Raw genomic sequence first — 23,355 nt, forward strand, 5'->3', positions numbered from 1 at the left:
TAACGGAAAAAATATTAATCGCTTGTGTTTCAATTAACTTCCCTCACCCCTCTTCCCTCTGCAAGTTGGTGGCGGCGTTTAAGCATATTGATTCATGGCGGGCAGGGGAGGGGAGGGGAGGGGGTGGGCGGCGAAGGCAGCCAGACTATGTTAAACACTTAGAGGAGTTGAGTGTGGAGAGGCGACGCAGCTTAGCTAATGCTAAACCCCTCCATCATTCTGCTCACATGAGCTGGCTTAATTGTTTACCCAGCTTAATGAAGTGGGGATGATGTCGGCTAACGGTTTCGCCACCATGACGAAGGCCAGTTTGATGTGACCTGTTGCTGAAAGGAGCGTGACCCTCACAGACCTTCTGAAGGAGGGCTTTCATTTGATCAAAGGAGTGTGGGAGGGAACCGTTGATGTTTGCTGCTTTGCTTGGACGGCGAATGGCGGTGAATACGTGTTTGCGAAGGCCTCGCAACCAAATGTTCTCGGCCTTTATCTCAACTGCACCAACAGGTGGAGTATTTTCTCAGTGTTTTCTTTGAGAAAGCAGCTAAAAACCTATCTGTTTAAAATGGCTTCTTTTCTTAATTCTTTTATATTCTGTGTTTTACTGTGAAGCACTTTGTGATTTTTCATCTTGAAAAGTGCCATACAAATAAAGTTTATTATTACAATTATACGGGAGGCACACAGGTCGTAGACGGCTTGGTGAACTTGGTGCTGCAGGCGACAATTGCAGAGAACATTTATCCAACAAACAAGGGCCAGTCAGGGTGAAGTAGGAGAGATGCAGGTGTGTCGTACAGATTTTTCCATCTGAATCCTGCAGACAGCACAAGGACCCCGTTAGTGCTGGTCACATGGTCTCTTTGCAAACAGCCTGACTGTTAGAAATGAGGAATTTAGACAGAAGGTAGTTTGTGGACATCCTACTGGCGTTCTAGGAGCACTGACGTATCACTGCACAGCATTAGCGTGCGATCAAAAAGGGCTCAGTACTCGGATCTTACTAGCAACTGGAGCAAGTTGGGCAAACTTTTCGTCTCGTGGGCCACAACGGGTTCAACGACGACCCTTAAGGTGGCTGTATGAGCTTCAAGGGGACTGTAATTCTATGTTCACACCGGGCTTGGAAACCCAGGCTCAAGTGACTGCTTTTGATGTAAACGTTTCAGGGTTCTGAGTTCAAAACACTCATGTTCACGCGTCGCCACGCAAGTTTTTGAGTCTACATACAAATCGCATGGCCTCTGAACGCGCGTTGAACGTTAAACCAGTTCAACTTTGACCAATCAGGGACTTGGATTTGGTAGTGACGTATGGATAGTGAACTTTTTAATTTCCTGAAGTACCAACCGTTTGAAAATTGATCATGGAGGAGAAATTAATAAGTGCGGTTTGTGTCCGGCTGGAACGATACAACGATACTTTCATTTATCCAAATTGAGCAGTGATAGAAATATCAAAAGCAAGAATCAACAGATTGGCACGACTTGGACATTTTACACCAAGACTCTTCCAACTGTAGGTGGTGGATTAGTTCTAGTATCAGGTGGTGACAGTCCAGTGTAAACACTGTATAAGAAACGCATGTTCAAGAGCAGTGCATCCCTGAACCGCATCACACACCCGGTGTGTAAGTAGCTTAAAGGCCTGTTCACACCGGGACGAATTTCGCCGGCGATTTTCGCCGACGTTTAACGCCTCGTGACTAAACAAAGGGCACCAACGAGAGTGTGCACATCGACGCGAAAAAACGCCACGCGTTAAAGCGTCAAAAAAAAAAACGCCTCGGGTTCGTTTTTTTTTTTCGACGCGTCGCGTCGAAATCTACTCGACCAATGAGAACGGCGCTTTTGCTCACGTGTCTGGAGCTTCTGAAGTTACAGTAAAACACAACTTGGGGGCGCTCAAACACAAAACTGCCTTGCTGAGCACACATACCAGCGAAGAAGATAGACGCCAAGTAGCGTCTACACTGCCGCGAAGAAATAATGATGGACATTCTAAAATATCCCCGAACCAAGCACCAGTTGGAGCTACTGGTGCTTGAAATATTCATGTTTTCTTTGTTTGATTCTGACAAGCGTGTAAATACTTGCTCTCTTCTTCTGAGTGAAAAGCGACTTTAAGAAGCGTAAAGTTGCGCAGCGCCACCTTGTGTACAGGAGTATTTCTGTTTTACATTAAGCGCCATCTAATGTCAGGGAATGAAATTGCATGTTCACTCCACTCATCGTCAGCGAAAATCGCCTGGGTGTGAACACAAAAAACGTGGCGAAAAACGCTGGCGAATAACGCCTGGCGAATATTCGTCCCGGTGTGTACGGGCCTAAAGGCACACTCTCTACAGTACTACCCCCCACTGGTTTAGAAAACCCCAAACCACCAGCACTAGTAAATGTGGCTAAGGCCTTTCAAAAAAGAAATCCAAGACAAAAATGGTTTGTTTGAAAGGAAAAAGACACAACTGAGCCACACGAAAAAGAAAGATCCGGACTATCCCTAAAACCTCTGGACAAATAATCTGTGGACTAATCAGACAGATTTTACTGTCACATCTGGACTCAAACTAGGATGGACCTTCATGAAAGACATGACAACGGGTCCAACTCTGGATGGATCAAATTAAAGTGCTGGAAGAAAAAAAACCTGCTTCTCCTTCATCAACTTTAACACATAAGTGAAATAAAAAAGAGACGTGAAACTAAACTCTACAGATGTGGAAAGAATGTAGTGACAGATCTCCATTAACAGGCAACAACTGTTGAGTTTTCTTGAAAACTTTTTTCCAGTACGGATGTCCAAAGGGGGCGTGGCAATGGGTTTGAACTTCCCAGGGTTCCTCACATCCCTGCACCGGAGCAACATGGCCGCCTGTTGCTCCCAAACCTGCTGGAGATCCTTCATGATCAAAGTCTTTCATGTGGATGTTTGAACACGCGACCTCAGGCGAGGATTGTGGCACCGCAGAGTCGCTAATTATCTCCGAAACCGAAAGGTAAGGGAAGCGTGTGCGGTCTCTCCGTGTGGCGGCGGCCTTTAATGAGCGCGGCGCCTCTTATCAAGCCTGGCGCTCCAGGAAAAGGCCCGGTCGGCCCACGTGGAGGACAGGACAACCTCGTCGTCCTCCTCTTTTCTCAGTGTCAGAAGGAAACATCCTTGGGAGAGAACGCGAATCAAAGCGCGTTTCATCCTTCCTTACAAAGAGGGGAGGGGGGGGTAGGTGGAGGAGTGGGGGCAAGAGAGGGATGAAGGGAAGGCAGGAGGTTGACTGAGACGAGGAAGAAAACAGGGATGAAAGAGGGAAGTTCTCCGAGCCGGAGGGCGCTCTAGAGGACACGTCCTAAATTAGCTCCAACCCCTCCCTTCCATTCTGCCTCCCCAGCCTGAGCAGAAACCTGAAGGCTCGTGGCGGGGCGATTGTGAAAGTGTGTGTGTGTGGGGGGGGGGGGGGGGGTGTGCATTTAGACATCTGTCAGCCTCTAATGAAAGAGTTCAATTTAGTGGAAAAATCTTAAACAACCTTGTCTGACAGGCGGGCCGACGGGCTCGCCGAGTGTTGTGTTCATCGCAGCGTGGGGGTTAGAGCGGGGGGGGGGGGGGGGGGGGGGTAAAAGGTGAAAGAGGAGGATTCAACCACATACATAAAAGTATGTGTGTGTGTGTGTGTGTGTGGGGTGTCAGAGCCGGGCAGCGGGGGGCTTCAAATCTCTCTGGGGGTGTGAGGCCTGTTTCCTGACGATACATGGGTTACAGTGGCGTGTATGTGGGGGGGGGGGCAGAACCATTAGAGCTGGGGAGATGAACACATGCCTCTCCAGGCGAGACGTGCAGACAGCCCCCCCCCCGCCGGCTTCATTAGCGTGTCATTAGGGACGACTGCAGTAAAAGCTGTTGTTCTTGAGAAACCGTCTTCACCGCCAGGACGCCGCGTTCGCTCGCCGCGCACAAAACTCATTATTTCCCTTCTTTTACATCTCACAGATTAATTCTTGGGCTGATTTGGGAGCGGCGCTGCCATTACGGAGCCGGAAGAGCCGAAGCCGAAGCCGCTTTTATTGACTCTGAAAGCGGGGAGTGTTTGCTTTATGACGGCCTGCAATTACTCTGAGAGATGAAGGCGCTCTGTGCGTCCGCGCACACAGACACCGCCGTTTGGGACTTTGGTGCCGCTCGTTTAGTCCAAATCTGAACACAAATAGGGTTTCCATGAAAATATTCTCAAGGCGGAGGTGATTTTTGGGTCCAGACACATGCAGACATCTGTTTATCTTTAAAAATATAGAAAAAAGGTTCAAAAATGTTCTTCAAACAATTGGATGCAAAGAAATAAAAAAGCTGTATTTAGGGTCATAAAACTCAGAAAGCTGGATGCTATAAAATGATACCTTATAGATCAATATGGACGTTCCACCGTTATGGTGGTTTTTAATGATATATCACCATGGAAACCAAGCACATTTCACATTTGCTTTTGCCAACAGCATTAAAAAATATATATATATTAGTCCAAGCCAATAGATAAAAATGATTGTGGACATGACCTCTGACCTCCATCGTCTTGAATCCACCATCAGGATCATCACATGTGAAGGTTTTCTTCGACACAACGTCAAACCTTTTGGAATTTTCTTCGCTAACAGAAGAATTTAAGCCTGAAGAGGGAAATTAATGAACGATGCAGAAGCCGCCGTGGCGTTCCGCCTCAGCATCCTCCGTTCATTTCTAACGATACCTAGAACACCTTGAAAGGCGTTTTTTTTTTTGCTTTTCCACCACGACCACTTACAAAGGAATTAAATATTACATCAATTACTGTTTCTTCTCGCTGTTTTTCTGTAGCTTTAGCGCCATCTTGTTTATGGTGTTGGCATCTAAACTGTGACAAAATGAAAGAAAGTTTGAGTCGTATAAAAACATCAGCCAAAGACGAGAAGAAACGTTTGCTGACCTCCACACAGACACTTCTGTTGTTCTAAAGCCAAACGGAGGATCGAAGGAGCGATGCAGGATGAAATAAAACAGGTTTTTCTCTTTGAATCGGTTTAAAAACACTCCTGAAATTGTAGGTTTTCTGTTCTTTAAATGCCAGCCTTTATCCAAAATAGATGAAAATAGATTTCTTTTGAATAAAGTCACCTTTTAAAGGTTATTAAGATGCTGAGACTGTGATTACTTTCCCCCCCAGCAGATAGCACACAGTGGTGCCGGCCTCTTACTTTCTTCTCCTGGATTACCTGCTTTTGTCCTTCACCTGATAATTAAAGCTTTTTCTGTCCGATGCAGATATTTCTGGACAAAGCAGCTGGTGGCCCATTTGTGACAGTTTTACTATTTGTGTCTTGATTTTAACGCAACAATTTCACCTAAAACAGGATGAATGATGATGCTCATCTTCATCACTCCAGACGGACCACCAGTCTTGAGGGGTCATGAGGTCAGGTCATCCACCTTATTAGAACCGGTTTAACATCAGTAAGATTTCCACGTACTTTTTTTTCTTTTTTCTATTTGGCTTCCGCTTTCATTAAAGATGGTTCAAAATTAAATCTAGCATAAAAAGATGGTTTAAAATGGTTTTATGCACAGCACTTTGAGTGACATATGTTGTCGAAAAAGTGCTATATAAATAAAGGTTGATTTGATTTGATTTGATTTGATTAAAAATGTCTGCAGATTTTCTGTAGAAGATGAAGATTTAATACAACAAAGTTATGGATTTGTAAAAACTCGTTAAAGGTCAAATTACAGAACAGATATTTAAGCACTCTGACTAAAAGGTTCATGACGGTGTTTAATCTCTTAATCTTAATCTTGATCCGTTGTGAATTTATCTTCAACAAAGAGGGTTTGTTGTTTTGGTGCCAAAGTTTAGCTCTGCTGATTGGTTTATTGAATCTTTGATCTCTGTTAAAACATCTCCGGCTGCTTTAACTAGACTTCATGTAGGAGCTATTTCAATGTCCATCCATCCATCTTCAGAATCCGCTCAATCCCTTTCGGGGTCTCCGGTTGCTGGAGCCTATCCCATGTCCTGTTGGGCGACTGCGGCGTTCACTCTGAACGCCACACAACCACATTCACATATAGGGGACAATTTGGAGACACAGACTGACCTATGAAGCAGGTGTTTGAATGTGAGACGAAACAAACTCACGCGTGAACGAGGAGAACACGCCGACTCCACCCAGAAAAGACCCCAGATGGGATTCAAACCAGGACCTTCTCACTGTGAGGCCAGAGTGCTGACCACTGCACCACCTTCCCCATTTAAGTGTGAGATTGATTTCCCTCCATCGTTAAAGTAGAAGTTAACATCCAAATGTTCAGAAAAACGTCCAACATTTAAAGTGTGGTGGATTAAAAAAAAAAACCTGAAAAAAGGCTAAAAATAATAAAATAATAAACGTATATAATGAAAATCTTCAACATCTTTGCAACATTTTAGAGTCAGTGAGGAATTCAGTTAAAGATCCAATCGGATCATCTTCTGATCTGCCGTCAAAACGTTCCCAGTGACGCCGTTTTTAGCCAAAACTTAAAAATCTGTCGTTTTCGAGGACATAGTTTCTGCAGAGCGGCACAAGGTCATTAAAAATTCACCTCTGAATTGCGGTCGGGACTGTTGGGGTGTGGAGTAACCCCGCCCCCCTTCCCATCCATGTTGGAGGAGTGGAGCCGGGACCTTGTGGCCCCGCCCACCGTAGTTTCTACGATCTTTTTCAAACTGCATTTTTTTCGCCCGTTCCCCAACGAAAGACGTTAAGAACGGCGAGAACAACTTTCATCTGACCGGATCCTTGGTCAGAGGTATTTAGGTCACCGAGGCGAACATCTTGACAAACTTCAAGAGGGTCGTGGCGAGGGGGGGTGGGGGGACAAAATGAAACTATAACAGACATGTTTCTGTTCCCGTGAGCGGACCGCTGGGGAGCGCTGATCGTATGGATCAGTTAGAGGAAGGTGGTAGTTTTTCTGCCCCCTCTATGTGTTAAGGAAACTAAATGAGAGTGTGCCCCCCCCCCCATCTTATTTATTGCCTCCATTGGAAAAACAGCAGCTACTCAACTATTTCCACTCCAAACAAACGCCGCCGCCGCCGCCGCCGCTCCACGCTGCCAACACTGTCCTTTTCTGCAATTTGGTCCCCGTCCAGCCTTCCACTCGGATTGCATCTCTCCTTGTTAGGGCCTTGGGTTTGGAGGGAGAGCTAGAGCGAGGGGGTGTGTGGGGGGGCAACACTAACATTGTTCCGCTGGCTTTTTACAAGCCAGGAGAGAGGGGAAGTTAATAAGCAGGTATTGGTTTTTATCGGCGGCCCGGTTATTGCTTTGCCCTCGAGCGTGCAGCAGTGCTCCACTCCACCGTTATCCCGGTCCATCTGCGCATCACCTTTGGTGACCTCTGGCTCCCCCCCCCCCCCCCCTTTTGTCTTCTGGAGTGTCAGCAATTACGTCCCTTCATTAAGCCCCATCCTGGTTTGAGGTGCAAATAAAACCGTAAACAAAGGCGGCACAACATTGTCCCTCATTATGCTGCTATCGATTCCGTGTTTTTTCAAGCACAACGCCGTCTTGGCTCCTCCTCAGACGTCTGCATATTTCATTCAAAGCCACGTCTGTCAGTCAATACGGGACAATCGGATATAAGGCTGTCAGTGCAGTTCAGCGCCGGCGTGATGAATGCCGCCGAGCTTTAATTACGTACAGGCTGGGCCCGTACAGCATCGTCTTTTTTAATGTTCTGAGGCTTTTCTATCAAAAATCTGCTTTTTGTTTCTGACTTTAATTGATTTTATTTCAAGGTTCATAAAGATTGTTCTGCTAAAAGCAAAGTTTTTTAAATGAAGCACTGAAAAAAATCTTCAAATTTCTTGATCCTATTTTCACAAAACCTCTATAATTTAGCTGTAAATGTTTGATTTGCTGCTTTCTGCGTCTATCAGTTTCTACGTCCTTTCCTTTCACCCTCTTCACCACCGTTTCCCCTCCATGTCCTTCAGGATTTCTGTTTTTTTTTCTTTCTTTCTTCATTTTGCTGCATGAAGAATTTTGCACGTGAACCAAATGTGATGTCAGAGTGGCTCAAAGTGAGCGGCGTCTGGACTCCAAAAGCAGGAAGCTTCACTTCTGTTCTCCTTATCTGACCCTGCAGGAGCCAGCGGACCGCTCCGGATGAAGTGGAAAGACATCCTGCGGTCCTACAGTTTCCTACATCTGCCGCATCCGAGGAAATACTCAAGTATCTCCATGTAATGGGAGTAAGATATGATCCTCCCTCTGAGCTCTTTAGTGCTTTTGGATCATTTCTTACCCCCCCCCCCCCCCGTGTTTTTATGGTTTTTAACTGCTAACGTTAATAAAAATTTTAAGAAATGTCATATTCTAACCAGTTTATGCAGAAATGCATCAATATGAAGTGATATTTATGGCACCACGTTGCAGACAAACGTTTTTAAGACGCAAATGAAAAGGTTAAATATTTGCGTTTGCAACACAAATGTTTTTTGTGACTCATCTCGCTTTTTTCCTATCTTTGATTTTGCTGACATACGTTTCAGTTTAGCGTGACAAAGCTGCCATCAAACAGCTGCTGATTGGTCCAGATTCCAACCAATCATATCACCACATTCATCGAACATGGTGTCAGGAGCTGAACAAACTCTTTTGACCTTCGGTTTTGTCTCTCTGACAAAGAAAATTTCATTTTTCATCTTTTTAAAAATAATTCATACTTCTGTTTATTTTTTTTAAGCATTGATTCATTTTTATTTTAGACAGATTTGTGAATTTATGGCTGAGGATCTCCTGAATCTGTAAAGTTGACCTGCTGACATTAAATCAACAGACCTGTGTGATGATCTGTGAATCCTGCAGAGCAAAATATTGGTAAAAACTTGGATTTTCTTGAAGATCTGTTTAAAGCACATATTGTTCTATGCTGCACAAGTGTTTTGGAATATATTAGCAGTAATAATAAGCAAAAGAATGATGGCTCACCAAAGCAGACTCAATGTATTTAGCAGAAAAAGCATTTTGAACCTTTAATCTTCACAGAGTTAAAGAACTTGTGTGGTTTTGTCCAAAGTAAAAAAAAAAGAAAATTCTCATTAAAAAAAATACTATTTTCTCTTTATATTTTAACATTTATTGATGAAAATAAAACAAAAGTTCAGATAAAATTCTTAATCGTAATAATTTTTTTCTGCTGCAGACTTTTTAGACACGTTGGTCACTGCAGTAACATGAATACATTGATTGATTGATTTGATTTTGGCTGCTTTGCTGCTCTTTCTGGGTTTTCCTCGGACCGAGCACCGTCAACAAGAGACAGAGACACCTGATTGGTTGGAATCTGGACCAATCAGCAGCTGTTTGATGGCAGCTTTGTCACGCTAAACTGAAACGTATGTCAGCAAAATCAAAGATAGGAAAAAGCGAGATGACACACAAAAACATTTCTGTTAAAAAGGCAAAAATATTTTTTTGAAAGCAAATATTTAAATATTTAACTGTTTCATTTGCAACTTAGAAACTTTTGTTTGCCACGTGGTGCCATAAATATCCCTTCACAAATCAAGAAACATGACTAAATGCAAACATGCGGGCCATTCTTCATGGAGAAGTTTCCTCAGCAGCTCAAATCGGTGAGAATCTTCTCCTCCATCTTCCACGTCTTTCCCTCCAAACCATCAGCTTGTTGTGCTCTCACAGACAAGTGTAAAGGAGTATTGAAAACACTTTTTCCTCCTGTTGCAAATGCCCCTTCTGATCTTTGGCACTGACAGCGGCTGTAGAAAAAGCCGGAGAATCATGTTGGAGTAAAAGCCGGCTAATGTTTGCTCTGAATAAATCAAAGACGAGGAGGTGAAGGAGCTTAACGGCATTCCTCCCAGCACCTTTAGGAGCTGCTGAGACGTCTTTTTACAAGACGCTCTCCCATGATGCACCTCCTGCTGCCTTCCATGACCCTCAGAAAACTGAAATCTGTTCATTTTACACGCAGTGAAGCGAATGTGTGGTTGGTTTGGAAGAAACGTAGAAGGATTCTGTTCTTCAGGGAATCTGGTTCTGGAAAACCAACACTGTTGTTTTTCTGGGTTCCTCTTCGCAGTAGAACCTCAGAATTCACAGATTCTCCGTCCTTTGATGCCCATTCAGGATGTTAGGGTTAGTATTAGGGCCATCAATACACATAAAGACATATATGAAGATAAAAGTGTGAAATTATAAGAAAAATATGAGAAAAAGTCACATTTCTAGGAAAATAGTCAAATTTATTAGAAATAAAGTTGTTAAATTATGGAGAAAAAAGAAATTAAAAATTACAAGGAAGTGGGAAAATTATAATAAAATTAAAAAAAAATGAGAAAAGGGAGTTGTGACACTTTAGTAAAAAGGTGAAAATGTTACAAGAAAAAAAAGTGAGAAATGTCAGAATGATGAGAAATTATGAGAAAAAAGGCAGAATACAAAAACGAAAACAGACTAAAAAAATGGAGGGAAAAAAATGGTAAAATTACAAGAAAAAAGATTCCAAACATTTAGAAAAGTCAATATTTTAGCGAGAAAAGCAAAAAAAATTATGAAAAAATAAGATGTAAAATGACCAGAAGAAGGAAATATTTTACAAGAGGAAAATTATTTAAAAAAAAAAGTTGAATTGATTGATTTCTGAGCAGAATGATGTTCACTCTAAGGTTTTAGGAGGTTAGTTTGGACAGTTTTCACTGATTCTGCTGATTCCTTAAAAACCTTTTTTTCTTCAGTCAAGCTTTAAGTTCATTTTATGACAAATTGTCCTGCATTTATTTAGAATTTCTTTTAACTTATTTTGTTTTGTTTAACATTTTTTGGTGCATTTCACTTCACATTGGAAAGCACTTATCCATAAAAAGTGCAGAAAAAATGACGAACAGAATCCTAGAATGTCATGACCAGAATTTCTACAGACAAGCTGGTTCTGGAAAAAAGATCACTTTCTGGGTTTTCTGCACAAACTTGAGCAGAATTCCCTGAACTCCGAACCTCAGAATGAACCCAAACACCAGAAAGCCGCCGACCGCTGGAGGAGAACCCCGCCTAAGGCGTGATGGCGGGACGTCATGGCGTAGGAGAAAGTGATTTCATGAAAGAGCTGCAGTCTTTCGTGAACATCCGCACCTCCATCAAGGGACAGGCGACCAACTCTCCCGGCACAGACAGAGACAGCCCCAATGTAAGCGACTTCTTCCAGCAGCAATTAACACGGCGACTCTGTGCAGAACAACAAGCTTCTTCCTGATTTAGGAGCACAGCTCACGAGGGATTCCCAACATCCACCCTCCACGCCCAGGAGGCTCATCCGCTCGTCCAACTGACACCAGTGAGACGGTGCAGGTGCTCCGCTGAGAGGGTTCCAGTTAGCTGCAGGCGGCGAGCAGAGGAGCGGGGAAGCAGACAATAACCTGAGCAGGAGGGATCTGAGGGCCTGTAAATATCCACCCAGGGCTACGAGTGCGAGTCAGCGAGTGAGCGAGCGAGCTCCACCTCACTTCCTCTATCGCTCTCCAGGGCGGCAGGGGGGGGGACAATAACGGAGGATGGAGCGTCAACACGCTCCTTTATTGTCAGACATAATCGCTGAGGCTGAGAGGAATGAAGGGAGAAACAGGCTGCCTCTTCTGTGAGACTGGAATGTTCTCCTCCAGAGAGGCTCCGCCCCTTTTGGCCTGATTGGAGGGGATTTTCTAACCCTAACCTAAAATCTATGGAATGTACTGTAGAAGCGTATGAACATTGAAGTATAACACACAGTTATGAAACACAGTTCTTACATAACTGTTGCACATCAGTATGGAAAACTTTATTACATAGTGTTGAATAATACTTTACTAAAGTAAATGTATTTTTTAACTGTTCTTTACTAACATTACATACTGCATAGTACTTTACTTCATTTATTTTACTAGTAGAAAGTCTTGTGTCATACTTTCCTAACGATCTTGTCTCACATTGCATAATATTTGACTAACATTTAACTAATGTAGACTACAAATGTTTTTTTCTAACGTTAAGTGTTGCAGAATACTTTACTAACATCCTTTAGATGCTTTATAAATACATACACACTCATAATTAAAGTTATTGTCATATAAACAGAGTCATTGCTTAAACAGGATTGGCAAGAATCTAATTATGATATTTCACTTCAGTTTTATTTACATAGTTGCCATAATCCAGTTCTTTTCATTTATTTAAAGGTTATTTATACTTTTGCAGTCCTAGTACTGATTATTTATTAAGTAACAAAGATGAACTTTTTTCTTGGTTAACCAACATTTTCTCATTTTTCTGCTATTTCGTTTTGTTTGTATTTCTTGCATTGGCAATAAATGAAATTTATTTTTTTTATTATTTTTGTCAGTTATTTGTACTTTTGATCAGAAAATTCTGAGCACGATTTTAAATAAAATACCAAAGAAAAGATGTCATCTGAGCAAACCTAAATGTCTTCTAACGTGACCATTCGATGTTTTGGGTTTCAGGTGAGTCGGATTCGCTGGCGTTTGTGTTCTGATGAGACTAAAGGAAATTCTCCTGAAGTCATCCCTCCATGCAGCGTCTGGATTTTCCATCAGTTCCGTGCCCCCCTCCCAAACGTCCTCTGACAGCGCATTGCTCACCTGCTCACACTGTCGCTCACCTCCGCCTGCAAATGCAAATACGAGCTGGCAGCGGCACAATGCAGGCGCGGCCGCCTCGGGCTGGCCGATGCTGGGGGGCGAGTGGTTAAAAGGGAAACGTGGAGAGCGGCGGACGCGCACTCACCCCTGTTAAGGTCTTTATGTTGTGCAGTGCATTCTGGGCTTCAAGGGCAGCTTTCCTTGTGTAAAACGTGACAAAACAGCAGCCTGGGGAGAGAGCAGAACAGAAAGGGGAGGGATGAGCATTATTCTCCAATCAGGCGTCACCTGTCGACACCGACACGCCGGATGAACGCAAAGGACCGAACGGTGAAGACGAGGGGAACATTTGAGTGTGTTTTATGACTGCAGCCAGCAGCATCAGCAAGAAAAAAAAAGATCTGTTCATAAATCCTTGAAAAAGCAGCCTATTCAGTCATCGCTCATGTATCTATTAGTCACGCTCACTCACTTATTCAGACTCCTTCCTCTTATTGATTTACCGACTTGCAGGTAAAAACACGCGCTCAGGTTAAAACCTGACAAATGAAAGCAGCAGAGTTAAACATCAGGCTGAACTGAACCGGATTTTCCTCAATGATCACATCTGGATCCCACTTTTGACACGGTGTAGGTACCATAACCGTTCGGCCTGGAGGTAACGTCACACTACGGTAGCCCCACTTGGACAAACTACGTAGCGTGGACATCTGCTCAAGCTCTACAAGTTTTCATTTCACGTTCCTTTTTGTAACCTAAAGTTATTTTCTCTCATAAATCGTGTCTGACATTATTATTTGTAATCTTTATAAAGAGATTTTGCCAAAATCCGTTTGTTATTCCATTTTAAGTTCAGCCGTGGCTGAAAATGTTAGTACAGCTAAACGTTGTTCTTCTGGGTCCGTTCTGCCAATAATAAAGCACTGGGCGCTCGGATTAAAAAAACTACAAGCGAACATGCATTTAATAATAATCATAAGAATAATAAAGGCACATTTAGAAGACAGTCTCGCTTTAGGTCGGAGCTGTTTGTTTATAACAGACTTCATAGTTTCTTCTTCTATGGTGGTTTCCTAATTAGTCCAGACCAATCACCATCTGACACGTCATCGGACCAACGGACAGCCAATCACATAATGTGGCGTCAGCACTAGTCCCAGGACCCCGAACGGAAGTTCCAGGCCGACGGTTATGGTACCTACACCGGCACGGCCCGGAGGGTTCGGGTGTTTGCTTTTTTTCCCAGCATTCATTTCATAAATGAGAACTGCTGTTAAATTCCTCACTTACAGAGCAACTCCATTCCTCCTAAGATTCTTTTTTGTACATTTCTCCTAAAAAAATAATTTTGTTTAGTAAAATTACATTTTTATAACTAAAGACTAATAAACCCTCATTGATGCATCTTCTCGCTAAAGATTGAAGATCTAAACTGGAACTTTTTAAAAATAATTTTCAGTTTGTGACTCAGATTTGATTTAAGCCGTTGATTAATCATTTTTTTCTGGATCTTCAAAATGACGTCCCGGATACGGAGAGAACACATAAACCGCCCACAGACCTTCATGTGAAGGAAAGCGCCGACTCGGCGTTTCTTAACCCCGTTTATGTAGGACCCCCTCCGCGCTCGACTGCCTTCATTTCCCCGGTCTGCCTTAAAAATGTTGTAGAATCGTAAAATAGAATAAAAAGTTGAGGGCTGTGACTGAGAAACGCTGAGTAGCCAGTTCTTAGAAACTTCTTCAGGATATAATTAGCAGGAAAAAGACAGAAAAGAAACATTAATTTGAGTTGGGATGCAAAGAAACAATCAAAAAGAATGTTTTCTTTAAAAAAAAAACTAGCATGTTAGCATTCCCATTAGCAAAGACTCCAAATAAACACTCAATCTTCTTCATATATGTCGTCCACCATCAGAAAAATGCCACAAGACCACGTCAAAAACCCCAAAACGCTGTTTTCATCAGAGCGGGTCTTTAAGTCCACATTTGGTTGTGGCGTCCCGGCATCTCAGGACCGTAAAAATACCACCCAAACGCTCCTTTAGGCACAAAAGTGCTCCACCCTCCAGCCTCTGCTGAAGACTGTGGGAGTGCGATGTGTGTGCTTTGATCTGCGGCGCCCCCCGCAGAGGGGGGCTGAAACCCAGCCGGGCCAAATCCAGCAGGAGGATGTAGGCCAGACGGGAAGGTCGTGGACACGGCGGATGTTGGCTTTAAGGGTTAGAACGAGGACTGACAGAACTGTCTGACGCCTACTAGGAGATTAAAAACATGACAAGATAAAGCCCCCCCCCCCCCCACACACACACACACACACACTCATGGAGTGAGAGCTAAAAGACAGCATGCTGAAAGCCTCGTCCGCGGCAGCCACAGGTGAGGCGGCGCTCCGGCCTCATCGTCTCCCCTCCAATTGTTGCAGGTCGGTCTATTTGGAAGCGCTGCCTTCGGTTTCACCCATCTGCTAATTCTGGTTTGTGTTTATTTGTCCAGAGATGAGCACAGAGCGTTATTGTTTACATCTGCTTTGTCGTCCTCCCCATTGTGCCGATGGCACAAATCAAATCAGCCGGGTGGCGGTTTTGTTGCCCGTATCGCCGGCGTCAGTCCTTATGACACTTGCCCTGCAGTGCATCTTAGTGAAACCCAACAGCGAGCATCTGGAGCAGGTTTAGCATCTGAATCCCAGAGTCCCTTTGATGAGGCTGGGAGCGTAATGGATCTGAATTCCTGCGGTGTCCTCGGGGTGCCGGGGCTGTTGAACAGTTGGCCCTTAGCCTAGCATCGGCGACGTGATTGGTGTAGCGATTCAGATGGCGCATTAGCAGGGATAACACTCGCCAGAGTGGTTTTTCTTCTATGACCCCAGAGTGAGAGACGGCGCGGCGTGTCTCTTCGCCAAACCCGCCGCCCGTCGCTTCAAACATCAGTATCAATTTACCACCAAGAGACTCTCGCCAGCTTCCACTGGTTGAAAGCGGGAAGATAAGAGATGAAATTAGTCATGACTGACAGACTATCACTGGGTAGAAATTATACTATTTAGCTCATGTGGTATAGAGGGGACACAGAAACTTTTCCTTTAAGTGGTTCTTAGACTCTTTCCAGCCTTTTTTCGTATTAATACATTTTTCCAAAAGTAGATCATTAAAAGAACATCGGCGTTAGTCAACGGGAAACCATCCTCAAGGTCTAAGGACCACGCAGAAAAAAGAACAATTCACTGACCTACAAAGAGACCTGCGAGTACAAAGACATGGCTGCTGTCATGACCTCATAAACACGGCCGGTAACTTCAAGAGCGACTTAGAAAAGAATGGAGCGTGTCAAAGGCCGAGTTCCTACACGACTATTCCGCTCTGCAGAAGCTTTGTCTTAGAAAACGAAACAGGTTTTTAGATCTTGGCTACAAACGACATTGATCAGAAGATGATTGGAGGGACTTCAACCATTTGACACCCAAGATGTTGTTGGCGACACAGAAATAAGGAATGCTCTTTGAAACGCCTTAACACTTTGACCATTTAGGCGATAAACAATAATCAGCTGATTCTGACAGAGAAAAGACGACTGCATTGGGTCTTTAGTCAGAATTTTGGTAAAAACCAAAGCTTTTAGTCACAAGTTTGAGTCAATTCCTGATTCTGTTGTCAGCTAATGAAAGAACGGTCAAATTTGAAGTCTTGGGACCTGACGAAAAGTCCAGAGTCTTCGGGCCAGACTGAGGTCAAGATTTATTCACACGTCTGGTTTTAAATTGGATTCTAAGTGACATTTTAAGGTATGTCCACAAGACTTGAGCCATTTTTCCAGTCAGCATCTGAATTTATTGTGTCTCTACGATAAAAAATAAAAAAAATCCCATTTTAAATCCGAAGTGTTCAGAGAACGACTACATTTTTATTTGATACCAGCAAAAAAAACAACAACAACCTTTTAATAATTCAGCCGCAGACATTCAAACCTGCACTCTAACCTTTACAAAAACAATGTGACTCTAAAGTGAGCACTGCGCGTGCAAAGCTAGCTGTGGCTGCATAAAGCTTGTGTCGGAGCACTTCTCAAGCTTGCCATGTGAGACACATTACCTTTAAACTTCCTGCATTTCCAGCAGAGAATGCTGTTCAGCTGGGAGCTCTTCAGCATTGCCTCAGCAGTGTACATTATAATTCCATTATGATTCCAATTGCACCTGTGTTCAAACTTTAGCCCCCTGTGTACAATTTGCAATTCCGCTAGCGGTGCACGAGGGTTCGCCGCACGCCGTGCATTAGGATTCTAGAGGCATTTTCCTGCATATCTGTGGATGGGAGGGTTAGCTTTTGGTGTTAGCATTAGCGATTCTGACGGCATCTAACGTGCAGGGGGAGGGTCAGCCGTTGAGGGCCGCGCTGGCTGCGGCGTGTTGTGATTCCCTCGGCGTAGCCGGGGCCCCGGAGCCATGCGGCATGTGGCGAATCGTCCCAGGTGGTGGGCTGTCAAGATGAGGATCAAAGAGCAAAGGAGTGGACCTCACACACATTTCCACACAGGAGCGTCCCCTGCAGTGTTCCAGTCCGTCCTGTTTAAGAGTCTGCACACTCCCAGGGAAGGGGGAAAAAGATTTAAAAAAAAAAACGATGAGAAAGCACAGATTTCTGTCTGCGTGTCGTTCACAGAGCGCCTCAAAAGTGCTGCGGTGCTTCTCTTAATCGTTTTCAAGTTTCCTCGGCGAGAGTTCAGTTGTGGTGTGATGGACATCAGAGAGACGGGAAGAAGCTGTCCTGCCCGTCAGACGGGAGGGGGGGAAGAAGGGCAGAGGGTGTAGGAGAGGGGAGATGCTGTGAGAGGAATAAAAAGCACGGGGGGAGATGACCCCCCCCCCCCCATGAATGTTTATACGCACCTCAGTTTACCAAAGTCACTGATGAAAATGCTGCTTTTGCTGCTTTTAACATGTTCTTGTAGCTTTTTTCTTATCATGGAGGACAATTAAGCTTAAAATTGCATTTCTTTACGGTGAATCGGGAGCAGACAATTTACATTTAGAGCTTCTTTGAACATTGGTGATGCATACCTATTGTGCTATCTTAGGGGGTCCAGATGACCCCACCCTTCCATTGACATGTTCTTCCTACCATGACAAAGGTGGATAAAGGTGGAAAGATTTCATGTAATCCATGGACACCAGTGAAGATCACAAATCATTGAAGAAAAAAGGTTCAGAGCACTGTCTAGTGGGGTCATCTGGACCCTACAAGATGGCACAAGGGTTAAAGAAGCTTCTGTTGATGATTTCTTAATTGTTGTCAATAAATTTACTAATATTGACTCAAAAATTAGGGGCAAAGTGACGGGGCAAAGCGTTTTGTTAGGTGGGCAGCTGCCTCCCTTTGTCCCCCTGTAGCTCCGCCCCTGCTCATAGCAGAGTAGAAGGGTGCTGCAGTCCATTCCAATGCATCCAATTCTAGACGATGACACGCGTGTAGGTCCATGTTTTCCTCGTCCCAGCTGACATCTGGCTCAAAACTCAAAAGTTCCTCGCCATTTTTGTTGCACCGGTTATGTCATGTTGGGGTTGTGAGGGGCTGTAAGCTAGCGGGAGAACATGTGAACAGATGGATGATGGGAAATGAGGGCAGGACTAATGAAGTACTATCACTCTGCAGAAACTATATCTTAAAAGAAACAGCGTGACCATAATTAAAAGGACCATTGGGAAAGTTTAGAAAGTAGATCAAAAGATGATTGGAGTGGGACTAAAGTTGACTCGGATGGATGTTTTTCTGAGATTTCACTTAAAACCACCAGATTCAACTTTGACCACTTTAGCAAAAACGGTCAAATTGTCTGATAAAAATGCAGTTTTTATCAGAAAAGTGTTTACCAGAGAGGTCAGCAGGGCGCAGTTCTCAGAAATGAACTAAAATCTCTTTTTTCGAAACCCGACATGTGAAGCGACAGGAAGCAAAGAGGTCAAAGAAGAAACGTATGGATGCTAAAGGATGGCAGTAATTGGAAGACTGATATTAAATAACTAGCACTTGCTGCACTTTTCATGCATTACGAAGTCATGAGGTCAAGCGAAGCGCCCACGCTGTTCTTGTGGAGGCAGTTTGTTTTTTCCTTTTTAGCCTGAATTAATGCATGCGCTCTCCGGGATCGGGTCTCCTTTACTCCCCAGAAGACCGGGTCAGCTCTCAGCTCCAGTTCGGAGCTTCTGCAACAAATGTTATCTCACATTTTCTTCCTGCTTCCCAATAAGATGAAGTGAGGGAGTCCCAGCAAACCTGACGGCAGACGTTTCTGATCCACCATGAAGCAGCTCTGCAGCCACTCATGTCTGATATAGAAGCCAGAGAAGGTCCAGACTTAACGTTTGCTCTATAGGCTGCTATGTCACCCAGACCATAAAATACAAAACTCAGATCAAATGTTATTAATCTGCAATTCTGAAAAGGTAAAGGAAGCAAATAATCCAGAATGGTGTCGATACGGTTCACATCCTGAGATGATTGCTTTGTTCTTACAGTTGTAAAAAACTGTCTGGGTTTGGTTTTACCACCAAGTTGTGTTCTCCAAACTCAAATGTGCGACCGCTTTCAATGAAAAGTCGATGAATATGATGAGCATTTATGGGCGTCTAAGGCTACCACCTTCAAAACTCTCGCTTCGTGGTACATGGCGTAAACTAGGCCCAAAGAGCTTTACATTCACACACTGATGGCGGCTCTGCTGCCGAACTCTGGCGCCAACCTTCACGAGGCAAGATGAGGTTGAGTGTCTTGCCCAAGGACACTTCGACACATGGGCAGGCAAGGCGGGAATCGAACCTGCAATGTTGCGATCAGAGGTTGACCGCCCCGACGCTGCACCACAGCCACCCCTCATGGGCTGCTACGCGTGTTTTCAAGTCCGTTTTCGAGCTCTGCGTACAAAACACACAGCCCCTGACCTGGCGTTAAAAATCAAATCCGTTGAGCTTTGACCAATCAAGGACTCGGTTTTGGTAGCGAGGTGTGGACAGCGTCCTTTTCAAACCACTAACAACCGTCTGAAAACCGAAATCATGTGCGGAATCGTGGAATTCTATGACAGCCTGCAGGCTACAGCCTTAAAATCAATAATATGCGGCCCCAGCACATTCTAAGGAACACAATTTCTTGGTTGTGATTGGCTAAACTACGTCATAAGTCGTTTTTAAACTGTAGTCCTGTGTTAACCTTCAGAGCCTTCAGAGCCAAACAACAAGAACAAATTTGTTCTTGTGATCAAAAACACAGCGGTTTGTGCTAAAATTGCAATCGCATTTTCATAATAATTTGCATTTATTGTCATTGTGTGGGGTTCAGAGAAGGGTGGCCCATCCGTTGGCCCTCAGTTATTCCCACCTCAGCAAATCTGGGTCTCTGCATAAAGTTTGGATCCCTCTAAAATGCCATGGATGTTCTAGAGCTGGGACAGTCCGTGTCCTTACGTGCACAGCGTCTCTTCGAGAGCTCAAACGCTCTTTTTCCGAGCAGTTAAACCCGCAGGACAGAAAGCGCTGCTTCATTCAAGCATTAGAGGCTGGGTGAAAAGCAGGAAAGGACCACGGTTATTAGCTGGGTAAGAAGAGGCGGGTGCTGCTGCTGCTGGTTTAATCGCAGAGCTTCACCCCGAGCTCCTCCACCCCAGGCGAGCCGCTGACAGTAACTCACTTTTCTTCTTCTTGGTCCTTCCTGCCCCTCTTCGTTCCTTTTGACCCCCGGGCTTCCATTCAGCTGCTGACCCATATTAACTACAGCAATTACTGCGCACACAAGCCTCTGGCTTGCATGGACACATCCTCCATCACTGATCCGTCTCCACTCTCGGCTTCAAAAATGACCCTTAATGCGTATGACTGCGTGTGTCGGGCAGCTTCAGTGTGGATGGAAAAAAAACAACAAAACGACAAGACCAACTCTGACAGCGAGCTAAAGAACGGATTTACCGAAGGAAGACAAACGCCCGTTTGGCCGACGCTCTAATCCTGTTACTCCACACTTCAGTGAAAACGCACCGATGTCACCTCCTGACTTCAGGATCCTGCCGCCTCAAAAAAAGATCCTGAAAATGCAGCTCTGCAACTTTGCTTAAAGCCAAGCAACTCTCTCAGCGGCTGAGGCATTCAGGAGAACTTAGAGGCAAAGATGAGAAGATCCGCACACACCAAAACGCACAATCGCTCATTAAAATCCACCTGCAGCTGCTCTCTAATTGGGCCTGGGTAGCAGGGAGAGAAAAAAAGCTAACGTCTAGTTAAGGCGATATAATTGGCCGCTCTGCTTTAGGAAAGAATGAAATAAATCAGTCCCCCGTCTCAGGTCGGCCCCGTCTCAACTGAATCCATTAGAGCAGATAATTGTCTTGGACGGAGGAGTGTTCGCTCGGCGTTGCCATGACGGAGTGAGAGGAGACAGTTGGCCTGCAAAGAAGACTCCTGCATTCCAGTCGCCGCATTTTTCTGATGTGAGCAGTGATGGAAAATCAGACGCTGTGATCTGCCTGCACCAGTTTATCTGCAGCTTTGAAATGATGTCCAAGCTGCCGCCAGATTTGCCTTATCTGGGTTTTTTTTTCTTTTTTTGCTCCAAGCTGTCAACATGGCATTTCAGGTTTGAATAGATAACGTGCTCGTTTAATTCAGGTGTGCAGAAAATACTTTGGGAGTAGCTTTTTATGATAATGAGTTTCAATGACATCAGCCTGGTTTGTAAAAAAACCAGAATCCAAAGGATTTGGAATGATTTAACAGCAGATCAGTAACATGAACAGTTAACCCTTTAACACCAGAGCTTTAGCTCCAGAGTTTATATTCTTTGGACTATCGTAACTCTTTCACTGTTTATGCATTAAACATAATTCCAGCAGGTTCTGAAAGTGAGAAAAGAAGCTTTGCATCGTTATGCAACACTTTACGATACAGTGTTCCTTCGCAATATCACTACTCAGCTTTCGTGATCTCTCATGCTTTTTTAAGTGCAATTTTGCATGTTTTTTTGTTTTTTTAAATAGCCCTTTTTAGTCTGCATCCTGATTGGCTGTGGACTTTGTCAATCAATCTCCTCAGAGCCTGACATCTGCAGAGTTCCTTAAAAGTTGAACATCTTTGTGGAATTGATTTTACGTTTTATGGAGCTCAACCTTTCGGCGTCTCCTGCTAGGGGTCGCCACGGCCAATCAGCTTCCACCAAGTCGTACAGGTGGTTAGGCAGAGATTTTTACAGCGATAACATACATTAAATAAAAAGAAATAAATATACAATCAATTTGATTTAAAGGTCAAAAGTTGTGGTTTCGGAATTGAACTAGCAGACAACATTGGCCAGGAGTCTGCTGAAAAAAACGCTCAACAGGATGTCTGTAGAATTTGGGTTTGTAGGCAGAGTTTTGTCTTTAATGAAAAGTAAAGTGGATTTAATTAGGGTTTTGCTATAATACAGATTATGGCAGAACAAAGACAAGATATTTACGATAGAGAATATTTACAAGAGTCACCAGTGAGTGAAGAACGATGAAGATTCTCCAGTCTGTTTACAAATGAGCTGTGGCAAATCATCTGAACCAATCAGAGGAGACCAGTCTTCATCACTCAAACGTGTTCATGTTGGACATGGAGACAAAAGAGGACTCAGTTCAGAACATTTAAGAACTTTTCAAAGCATTGCTAAAAGGAATTCTGGGCTAGGGTTAAGGTTTGACGTTATAGATCAGACACCTGTTTAAATTCAGCTTTTGACCAGAAACAGGTTTACAAAGACGAGGAGGGAGATGGTCTTACTTTAAGCTTAACGGACCAGCACCCTGTTTGGTTCCGACTCCAGCTTCCAACAGCTGATGCTTCCTGCAGATCTGAGGGGGGCTTGACTCAGATATGGAACAAGCGCACCAGTTTGTTTGGCACCAGTGAGAACATCTCCTTCAGTGAGGGTTCAGCTTTTCAGCATCCACCGGTCAGATCAGAGCAGAATGATCCAGCTTCCTCACCTTCATCTCCAACCGCGACTTCAAATGTGCGCCGCATTCGCTCCATGTCAGAGCCTTTCACACAGATTTCAAAGGGAAGGACTGGAACATGTTTTAAACCCAAAATCTGGAGAAATCTATATATTTTTAGGTCACTATATATTGAATATACAGGTCTGAAAATAAAATCAAATTCCAATTTTAATCCAAATTATTCCTACTTTCCTTTACAAAAAATACAAATGTTTGATTTTATTTTGCTGAAGGGATGATTTTGTACGTTTAGGGGGAATTTTTTAGAAAATTTCATTATTCTATATATTATATTATTTTCACAGCAGTATTTCACCAAAAGAGTTTTATTATTTGTTCTATAGATAAATAAGTCATGTAAATAAAATATATGTATTATATATTTAATGCTTTCCAAACAAATTCAGTATTTGATTGATTGGTGTTTGCATATCTGATTGGTTGAGTAGTTTCTAATGGGTACCCATCCTTTTTTTTTAAATAATATCCTAAAAAAGTGGCAAAAATTAGCTGACCTGCTGATCTTGTTGCCTGATTCTCCCCATTATTTGCTTCTTGTCCAGTTCAGATCAAAAATATATTAAAACGAACCTTTACCAAGGTGCAATCATTCTGTAACAGCCACTAAGTCGTCTAAATACCACCTGCTCCACGGTTATCAGTTAAGAATTCTGATTCCTTACAAACCGAAAC

The 23,355-nt window shown here is 43.7% G+C and overlaps 1 protein-coding gene across 14 annotated transcripts in view; it reads right to left on the minus strand.

The window, feature by feature from the left end:
- Positions 1-23,355, minus strand: part of celf2 (CUGBP Elav-like family member 2) — a 219,168-nt gene that overhangs the window by 58,039 nt on the left and 137,774 nt on the right. For all 14 annotated transcript variants that reach the window (XM_023952426.1, XM_023952422.1, XM_023952424.1 and 11 more), the window contains one exon: positions 12,804-12,886. In XM_023952426.1, the coding sequence (XP_023808194.1) occupies positions 12,804-12,886 (83 nt within the window). The remainder of the gene's footprint in view (positions 1-12,803; positions 12,887-23,355) is intronic.

The sequence above is a fragment of the Oryzias latipes genome, chromosome 23 (assembly GCF_002234675.1).
Source record: "Oryzias latipes chromosome 23, ASM223467v1".
Classification (NCBI taxonomy): domain Eukaryota; kingdom Metazoa; phylum Chordata; class Actinopteri; order Beloniformes; family Adrianichthyidae; genus Oryzias; species Oryzias latipes.